This window comes from Theobroma cacao, chromosome 4 (genome assembly GCF_000208745.1).
Source record: "Theobroma cacao cultivar B97-61/B2 chromosome 4, Criollo_cocoa_genome_V2, whole genome shotgun sequence".
NCBI classification, from domain to species: Eukaryota; Viridiplantae; Streptophyta; class Magnoliopsida; order Malvales; family Malvaceae; genus Theobroma; species Theobroma cacao.
Genome location: NC_030853.1, coordinates 29,361,358 through 29,371,733, shown reverse-complemented (window position 1 = coordinate 29,371,733; position 10,376 = coordinate 29,361,358). Strand labels below are relative to the sequence as shown.

The window sequence follows — 10,376 nt, the reverse complement described above, 5'->3', positions numbered from 1 at the left end:
TAGCCAACCTTAGCTTTCCAAACAAAGTTGAGCTTGACTAACTTAGCTTTCCTTCTAAAACTAACCTAGCTTTGATACCATCTTTACCTTAGAAAGATGGGGCTTGTCTTGCCTAACCTAGGTTTAATACCACTGGAGCCCTGCCTAGCTTTGATACCACTTGTCACAGGCTTGAAACTTTAGCTAAAATCTGTATAGTGCTTAGACTTGTGTATGAAAGACTAAGCAAGCCTATCTTTAAATATTTGTACAATAATGCAAAAGTGAAACTTGAAAAAAGAGAATTCAAGAAAAAAAATTATATTATTCTTAAGAGAAAACCAAATAATTAAGATCCTAAGCAAATAACTTAAATGCTTGAATTGACTACTTGGACAGTTTGACTCTATTGCCTTTTAGCTCCGCAAGAGTGCTATTATAATATAGTTTTTTCTTAATTCTAATCAAACTCTAATTTTAGTTGTCTAGTACAACTAAAGTAGTTAATAAGAGATTTGAATAAATTAAGGATTTTATTCTTAAATAAAATATGACTAACTTAAAGTCCTAATGCAAGTAAAATAAATAAAGAGAATTCTAACTCTATTAAAACTACCCTATGCAAGCAGTCTTACTTGAATTCGAACTCTTCATGCGTCCGAGTGGCTAGTGGCCCTCAGGGCGTGTGACGCTCTCGCACAAGGGCTTTTGGCATGTAGCTTGTGCTTGCAATGTCTTCTACGATGCGGGCCTCCTTGTCGAGGTCCATTGATGCGCTATTATCTTGCGTCCTGCCCTCTATTGCGGGGCTATAAGGTGCACGACTTGCACGGGCCGTCCATGTGTGATCATCTGACGGGCGGGCTATCAAAGTGTGCGGTTCTTTCTCTTGCATTCCACATTATGTTAAAATAAAATATAGATTATATAATTGTGCAAATTACAATATTGTGTGTCGAGACTATAAAAAAGGTTTTGAATGACGGGAACAAAACTTAGTGGCAGCTAGATGGCCAGTGGCATCAATGTTGACCTATGTCCATTGTAATTCTGAGATTTTACCCAATCTCAACACTGTCCATTATTAAATTCTTCAACCAACAATGTGCTCCACAAAATCTTTTTCTTTTTTCTTATATGTGTTTAATGTGCCGAAATTTTCCTTTTACTTTTTGAGACTAGAAAACCTATTTCTCTCTGTAAACTTTGTGGGGGTGGTGGAGTTTCTTTCTTCCTTGCTTTTTCCTGCTTATGTTCACAGGTTTTCAAACAATTACATTAACATTCAAGATATAACCCCATAAAACCAGCTATCCACTAAAAGATAACTCTATAAGCCCAAATTTTCAATTATATGTTTCTATTATTAGTTCTATCTCCTTTTATTTTTTCTCCCTTTTTGTGATAGTGTAAATATTATGTAAGAAAAAGGATTTTAATTTCCATTAACAACAAGCAAACTCTCCCCTTCTCCACACGTCTCTCTCTCTTTCTTTCTCTTTTTCTCTCTCTTTTTCTCTATATATAAACCTCACTAATCCCTCTCAAACCCCGCTAAGCTCTCTCTCTCGTTTCCTTTTCTTTCTCCCACTCCCCACCTCCATCAACTCTTGTTTTTCTCCTCATAGAAAGAAGAAGAAAATTCAATAAGAGAAGAGGAAGAAGAAAAACAATGGTGAAGTTCTCAAAGGAGCTTGAAGCTCAACTAATACCAGAATGGAAAGATGCCTTTGTTAACTACAGGCAACTCAAGAAACACATAAAGAAGATCAAGCTCTCTAGAAAAAAAAGACAACCTCCACCTGACCTAAGCCATGACTTTGGCCGGTCCATTTTCGACCCCATTCGTTTCATCGCCATGAAACTCTCAACCAAGTTCGTCAGCTCCAATAACAATACTGAGATCATTCAGGTAAGCACAACTATGACAGAAAACATCAATCAAACTTTCCTTCTTCTCATGTTTGTTGCACCTTTTAGGGTGTTTGGGCAAATGGGTACTAATCATGTTTGCATTTCTTCAATGATTTTGACATAAAGTTGTGAATTTTTATCTAGTGTTGAAAGGATGGTGAAGTCATTTTCGGGCTTTCCAATACTTACTGTTTTCTGGGGGGAGGGCCTAGTTTCTAAACTGATTCTCCGATTTTCTCTCTTCTTCTGCTTTCCGCTGTTATCCTTGAACTTCGTTCCTCGTCCTTTCTAGTCTTTTACTCTTGTTGCCCACGTACCATATTCTTATTTGCTTTTTCCTTCACAAAATCTCAGGTGAGGTTTGTTTTTTCTCTCCTATTCAGATGAAAACGATCTCTTTTGCTCCATTTCTCACCGTCCGATCAATGGGTCCCATGTCAACGCCCCACGTGATCAAAAGTTGATAAATAAAAGCAAAGTTACTGCAACCCTTTTGTACCGTTTGCCTCTTTGTGTACATGATTTAATCAACTTTATAGTTAACTTATACTAGACGATGGTTGATTGAATTGTTATAATTTTTGTCGTTTTTAGCAAACTTTGTCACCTCTTAATTTCTTGGAAAGCATGCCTTTTTTCTTTATTGGAAAACTCTTGCTCTCTACATTCTTGGATATTTTTAGTATAATGTTGGCTGTATGCGTGAAGATACAGTGGAGTACAGTGTTGTTGTTCATGATTTATGGGGTACTTTATATTTTTTGTTGTTGGGAGTTTCTCATTTTGTCACGAAACCAAATACGAAACGGTTGCAGGTGCTAATGTCACGAATCTATCGTGAACAAGAGGAACAAAACCAACAACTTATACCCAAAAAATCAGTGAAAAAGACACCAAATATGAGGGAAGGTTGTTGAATTAATATCTCTTCTGATTTTTAGTTTCACGGTGTAGGTAAGGAGTAAAACCATGGAGGATGGTTCTGATGAAGAAGAAGTACTCTATCAAACTGAGCTTGTCCAATTGTTTTCTGAAGAAGATGAGGTATTTACAATTCTCTATGCAAACAAAACAGTAAAACTTGGAATGAAATGGAGACCCCATTTTTTTATTTTTAGTTTGGTTTGGTTTTCCAGGTGAAGGAATTTTTCGAAAGCTTGGACGAAGAGTTAAACAAGGTGAACCAATTTTACAAGGCTAAAGAGAGTGAGTTTCTTGAGAGAGGAGAGATTCTCAACAAGCAACTTCAAATCCTGCTAGACCTCAAGCAGATCCTCACCGACCGCCGGCGGAAGCCGAATGCAGGGATCATTCCACGTTCATGGTCATCTTCTCCCCGCAATTCTGATTTCTCAGGTCAGAGATTGGTTTGTTTGTTTTGCTTTCCTGATATCTCCGAAATGTGAACTTGGACTGGACTTCCCTTGCTAACCTGCTTTTATGTTAACAAGTCGTTTTCAATTTTGTGAGCTCCAGGGCAATATAATAATATTATTTTGTTTATAGAACATTGATCTAACGTGGCATGATATGGTTGCTTCTTGCACTAGTTTGGAGCTTGGTTGGTTCTGGCAAATTGGCAAGTCCATTGTCAACTGCCTAGCTCAATTTTATAACATAAACCTGAAGAAAAAAAAAGTAGGAAAGCTGATGAATTGTAACGAATTTCCCCAACATTAATCATCAAAAGTCTAGAAATTATAAAACGAAGAGAAATTTAATAGCAGAATCATTGTTTGGTCCCAATTGGGAACTTGATCTTACGATTTTTGACTGCGGTGGATATGCAGCAGTCCATGTCAGAAGATCATTGGAAATGCATGGAAAACTTTTTCCAGGGGGTCCAAGTAGGTAAACCAACTTGTCCAATGTGTGAGAGATATGGACAAACTGAAGCAATAAATATTGCTTTTCTGCTAAATTTATGGGCGATGGTCCACAGAAATTATTTCCAGAACTCAGTAATGGGAATGCTGGGAAAATTTGTCTGATTGTCTCCAATTGTCTGCTTTGTTGCGTATCTTATTTTTTGCCTATCTCACCTGAACTTCTTCAACTTTGGCCACGAAAAAGATATATCTATTAATTCATGTCTCATTTCCTAAGATCTGATTTCGTTGTGGATTATACCCTCACAGGTCATGTACAAAATTTTAATTCTGTATCGAGTTAAATATAACATATAATTGCTCGAATTTAACTCAAGTATTTGCATAACGAGTTTAAGTTAAGTCATATACTGAAGTGGCATGAGGCTAATTGTAAATAAATTGTGAATCAACTTGTCATGTGCCTGCCTTGCTTTAAGCAAGCCCTGAATCTTACATTAATTAACTCTAGCCAAACAAAACAAAATAGAAAGCAGTGGGACCTATAAATAGTGTATGCAAAAAAGATTAGCATAAAAGGGAAATGAAAAAAAGTTGAAAAATCCTTGGCATACAGCAATGTTCATGCTGTCTATGAGACGATAAAGGTTTTTGGTCTCAATAATACAACTGCCTATCTGATAGACTAAGTTTCGTACAAAATTCATATTCTTAAGAAGAACCCTTTTTCTCTGATTGGTCGCTTTTGGAGAAACATATATGGAATACCAATCATACACTAAAAGAAAGAAGAATATATTTAGCTCATAGCTTCTGTAAATCAGCAATTTTTTTGCTTAATATGATCTTCATGCATGTTCTAATTAGGGTAAATTAATGCAGAGAGCCCCGCAGAATTGAATGATAGTTCAACAGAAACCTCGCAAACAGATGAGGTGATCGCAGCGTTGGAGAGGAATGGTGTGAATTTCATCAATTCAGCAACGAGGGCCAAGACAAAGAAAGGGATGCCAAAGATGGCCATGAGGATTGACATCCCAGCCACCACACCGACTCGCACCATCACAGCTGTTACATCCATGCTCTGGGAAGATTTAGTCAACAACCCCAAGAAAGAAGGTCCAACAGATTTCATTAATAGGAAGAAGATCCAATGCGCTGAAAAGATGATTAGGAGTGCATTTGTGGAGCTCTACAGGGGCCTTGGTCTGCTCAAAACTTACAGGTTTTCACTATATGTTATATATACGTGCTCCTTAATTTATGTTACTTGGATTCGTATCAGTGTTGTATGAACACGTATACGACACAAATATATTTAATTATATATATTAAATATGTGTTGAATACAAATTTTTTTAAAAAATAAGAGCCTTGGCCAAGATAGAACATAACTTTATAACTTGAGAATTGATTGGTAACAAGGGATTAGTCCAAAACTTCAAATTGAATGGGTTTTGTCAGCTGTCATAACTGAAAAAGAAAGAAAAGGTAGAAGGGTAGAGCTGCATGGCAATTAACTTAACACACGTAAGGCTTCTTTTTTGCTTTGACAAGTACAGCTTGGTGATAGTGATGGCTAGAACTTGGCTGTTTCTCTGAAATGTAGTCCAAATTTTTTTCATGCACCACAACTTGTCGACTGTTAAAAGGTCATGCACGCAAAGGCCTGTATGGTCTAACTGAGATTTCAATATCTAAAATTTTCTGAGCCATTTGACAAAGGTCGGCTAGACGGTCCAATGTAAGTGCTTTCTTTGGTATGAAAATCCCAACATTTAAACCATAAGGAGGAACTCAGACAAGAAAATTTTGATTAGTGAATTTGGTATAGGTTGTGGGGCCTTTTTAATAGTTGCCAGAAAGATGATGGTTCTGTGTTGATCAGATTCTAACATAAATGAACCATTTTTGGCAGCTCACTGAATGTGGTGGCTTTCACTAAGATACTCAAGAAGTTTGACAAGGTAAAGTGGTAACCTATCTGCCTTATTACCCGTGATTTCATATATTAAGGAATTCATTCTTCTGATGAGCAATATAAGTTCATTCTATAACATGAACTTTTTGAGAATTCAAGATAAATTAATGGACATATTGTTGAAAACCGACCTTATGGTAACTATAATTAACTTAATGCTGCATTAATCCTCTGATCCCACCAACATCTATAGCAGGTACTTTAGTTGGTGCTGTTAGCTAGGAAAGTGAAATGGTGTATTTCTCATGTGAACAGGTATCAAACCAACAAGCATCAGCAAGTTATTTGAAAGCAGTGAAGAGATCCCATTTCATTAGCTCTGATAAGGTAAGATGGAGATGCCTTCTTTAGTACGACAATTGAATGAATAAAAAACAATCGCTTGGTCATAATATGGTAATGTGCATAACATAAAAAAGCGTCCTTTTCCACTACCTAATATTTTGAGCAGAAAAAAGTTTGGACCATGGATTGTGTAATCAGACCACTCGTATTATTGCTTTATTAATTTAGTGAGTAACTTTACTTATGATAATGATATTGAAGTCTCATTTACTGCTATTTCTTACCTTTTTGTGAGATTATTGGAGAATGGGATCAGATATATGTATATGGTCTCTAAAAGTCATAATCATGAATTTATATTTGGTGTGGTAAGGTTGTTAGACTAATGGATGAAGTGGAGTCCATATTCACAAAGCACTTCGCCAGCAATGACAGGAAAAAGGCAATGAAGTTCTTGAAACCACAGCAGCAGAAAGATTCTCACATGGTCACCTTTTTTGTTGGTAACTTCTCTTTTCTCTCTCCATGAAATCGGAAAAATGGGTTTACCACTGCATTTTCCAATTTAATAATCATATTTATGCTTAGTTGGTTGTGAAGTGCCTTAATGCACTTAAACATTTTATTTATACTGTTTGCAGAAAAGAAACAATGAGCTGCAAAATACTCCAGGTGACAAAGTCTATAAGCACTGTCATTTCGGTCCAATGACTGATAAATTATAATACTGACATTCTATGAAGAGCATCATTGCTTTTTTTTCCTAATGACAATAACATCATCACTTTATACTGTAAAATTCAGCTTGAATGATGTGATTAGTCAGTTGGCCAACAGGCCAAGATAACCATTACTTTAATCCTCTATCAAACACAAAATTGTCAGTCTCAGAACCTTTAAATGGAACTAAATGATGGTCGGTAATATGATTTATCAATAATATAACAGGCGCCTGGGGCCCAAAAAGCAGTGAGGCTGACATTCAAGAAATTTTTATTTGGTCACTGGTTCACTGAATTTCCTCCTTTTTTACTTTTGTGTGTTGCAGGATTGTTTACAGGTTGTTTTGTGTCACTGTTCAGTGTGTATATAATATTGGCACACTTGTCTGGTATATTCTCACCGAGCACAGGGACAGCTTACATGGAAACTGTCTACCCTGTTTTCAGGTGCTCTTATTACATTTGCCTCTCTATAATTTTTACCATTTTAACTTTTCATGTAGTTTCAATTACCACATGTATATAATCAATTGATTAACCAGAAATTAAATGTACAAAGGGGTTGTGCAACAGAACAGACCCTAGAGCCAAGCCTACTGAAATGAATATCAAGTCTGATTTTACTATTATTAGTTATGGGATATCAAGATTGGTTGTAGTTATTAATTGGAAATTTTCACTTTTGTGCAGTGTATTTGCATTGTTAAGCTTGCACTTGTTTTGTTATGGGTGCAACTTGTTCATGTGGAAGAACACAAGAATAAACTACAACTTCATTTTTGAGTTTGCACCAAGCACAGCCCTTAAATATAGAGATGCATTCCTCATTTGTACCACTTTCATGACTTCTGTGGTTGGGGCTATGGTCATCCACCTCCTATTAAGGGCCGGTGGCTTTTCTCCAACTCATGTTGACACTATTCCTGGAATTCTCCTCCTGGTTGGTTAAACTGCAACCCCACTGGCTTTTCCATGCTCATAATTATTTTGTTAAGAAAACTGAAGCATGACTTTTTACTGATTTTCAGATTTTCGTTGCCCTCCTGGTATGCCCATTTGACATCTTCTATAAGCCAACTCGCTACTGCTTCCTTCGTATAATACGTAACATAATATGCTCTCCATTTTATAAGGTACATATAATTGCATACTTATAGCCATTAGAATTGGTTTAATTTGCATGAAGTTTCAGAAACTGCAACTGAGCATTTTGTTGCTTTGGCTTATTTTACACGGATTCAGGTCTTGATGGTGGACTTTTTCATGGCTGACCAACTTACTAGTCAGGTAACTATTTTGATGGCAATCAATTTACACTAAGACAGAACAGATTTAGCAGTCATTACAGAATTATCAGTTTCATTTTCTCTTCTAACCAATTACATTTCATCATCAAACATTATCTCTTTTGTATTACAGATTCCACTGCTAAGACACTTGGAATCAACAGCCTGCTATTTTCTTGCCGGAAGTATCAAAACCCACCAATATGCAACATGCAAAAACGGAAAGATGTACAGACAGCTTGCTTATGTCATCTCGTTTTTGCCATATTATTGGCGTGCCATGCAGGTAAGACTTCAAGGAACCCCTCGCATTTATTTGTTGATTTCCATGGAGTTGCACAACTAGCAGGCAACACATTGCATTGCATCAGTTTCTTAGTTTTTTCAATTATTCTTGCCCAACTAACACCCTTTTTTCCAATTTACTTTCAAGTGTGCAAGAAGATGGTTTGACGAATATGACCTGGACCACTTGGCTAACATGGGGAAGTATGTTTCGGCCATGGTGGCAGCTGGTGCCAGGCTAACATATGCTACACAGAGCAACCACTTCTGGTTTGCTCTAGTCTTGGTGACTCAAGTTGTGGCCACAGTTTACCAATTATATTGGGATTTCGTTAAGGATTGGGGGCTACTTAATCCTAAGTCCAAAAACCCTTGGCTTAGAGATGAACTAATTCTAAAGAACAAGAGCGTTTACTACCTGTCCATTGTGAGTTATCCCTTACCGAGTCAATTTTAGTACCACTTTTCCAGAATATCTTTTTCCATAAAAGTTCTTAATAACACAAATCTTTTATTGTAGGCCTTGAATGTTGTTCTAAGAATTGCTTGGGTAGAGAGCATCATGCGGTTTCGCATCAATCCAGTTCAGACACATTTGCTAGACTTCTTCTTGGCTTCCCTAGAGGTCATCCGACGAGGGCATTGGAATTTTTACAGGTAATTTTCTATCCCACTTTCAAAAACAAGCTATATGTTCTTAAATGAAGTCTTCTAATACTTGAGAAACTGTTACTGATCAGGTTGGAGAATGAACATCTAAACAATGTTGGCAAGTACCGGGCAGTAAAGGCTGTTCCATTGCCATTCCGTGAGACAGACTCTGACGGCTGATCAGATCGTTAAATTGAGGAAGTCCCTGACAAGCTGACACAGAGGGCAACTGATACCTTCGGCAGTTCGTGTCACCATATACTAAAGATTCCAGGGATCCACATTCTGTTTAAACAGTGTGGAAGATCTCCTCCCTCATCATCAACCATCAAGCACAAATCCAATGCAAATCGTAGAGCTCCAAGTGAAAGAAAACCAGCATCAAATGGAAATTAATCTTATCCACTTTGAATATGGTATTCTAACTTGGATTTGCTGATATCTGAATCAATCTGATCTCTTAGTGAATAGCCAAAGGCATTTTTTTCCCTCTATTCTCTGTTGGATAATGAAGAATGAACTTTTAATATGTGTTTTGAAGCTTGAAATGTATATTAGTCAGTCTGTATAATGATGGGAACGATTGATGTATGAAGCAAGTGCTCCAATCCAACATCAAGCACCATAAATTTTCTAATTGAACCAATTTGTACAGCTTTCCAAATTATTGTTAATCAAATTATTATCTCATTCCTTAATGAATGCACAAAAATATGCAGTAGTAAGAGCAGTTTCATGCATAGTTGTTTCTATGTTGTAAACATCAGGGTATTGAAAGAGTAAGGTAATTAATACCCACCTTGAGCTGTCCTTATCCCATGCAGCCTGGCTAATCTTTTTCAATAAAATTTAAAATTGAAAAAGATATAAGGAAAACCCGTGTCGAGGTCCTCTGCTTTCAGCTCTGCCCAGCTGTCTCCAAATGCGGCGGTTAGAGTTGGAACCCAGATGCAAAATCAGGTGAAACATACTAGTTCTGAGTTCTGACTCACCAAAATATAACCTTTTAGATCCCCCGCCCCCCCTCTGTTTTTCTCTATTCATTATCCTGCAAAAGAAACTGTTTGGAAAATTTTCTGATATCTCTGCCCCTTAAACTATATGATTCAATTAAATTCAATAGTTTTTCTTTGTTTTGTTCCCCGCAAGTGAATTACATGAATTAAAAAGGTGGAAACATTTATTTGTAGATTTTAACCATTGTGTTATTCGTAGATGTTCAAGAATTATATGTTGCTATCATAGATTTGCAGTGATTTAGAGGATCTTATTTACTGGAATTGTTTTGTTACAATTTAACAGTTGTCTTCTGATTTATATGCTGGCTATATGTAAAGATCTTTAGGATCCTGAAAGCTGGAATTTCTATAGCAGAATTTATTGTTTATGGGTTTAGATTAGTTAGCGTAATTGCTATCAAGAGTGTCATAGGCTATTTGTTCTT

General features: G+C 36.6%; 1 protein-coding gene across 1 annotated transcript; it reads left to right on the top strand.

Moving 5' to 3' along the window:
* LOC18603260 (phosphate transporter PHO1) lies at positions 1,553-9,569 on the top strand. Its single transcript, XM_018118842.1, has 15 exons — positions 1,553-1,891; positions 2,848-2,937; positions 3,030-3,249; positions 4,605-4,947; positions 5,641-5,689; positions 5,959-6,030; positions 6,362-6,491; positions 7,037-7,157; positions 7,401-7,650; positions 7,739-7,843; positions 7,953-7,997; positions 8,130-8,282; positions 8,430-8,708; positions 8,802-8,938; positions 9,022-9,569. The coding sequence occupies exons 1-15, from the start codon at positions 1,652-1,654 to the stop codon at positions 9,110-9,112; spliced, it is 2,325 nt and encodes a 774-aa protein (XP_017974331.1). The 5' UTR covers positions 1,553-1,651; the 3' UTR covers positions 9,113-9,569.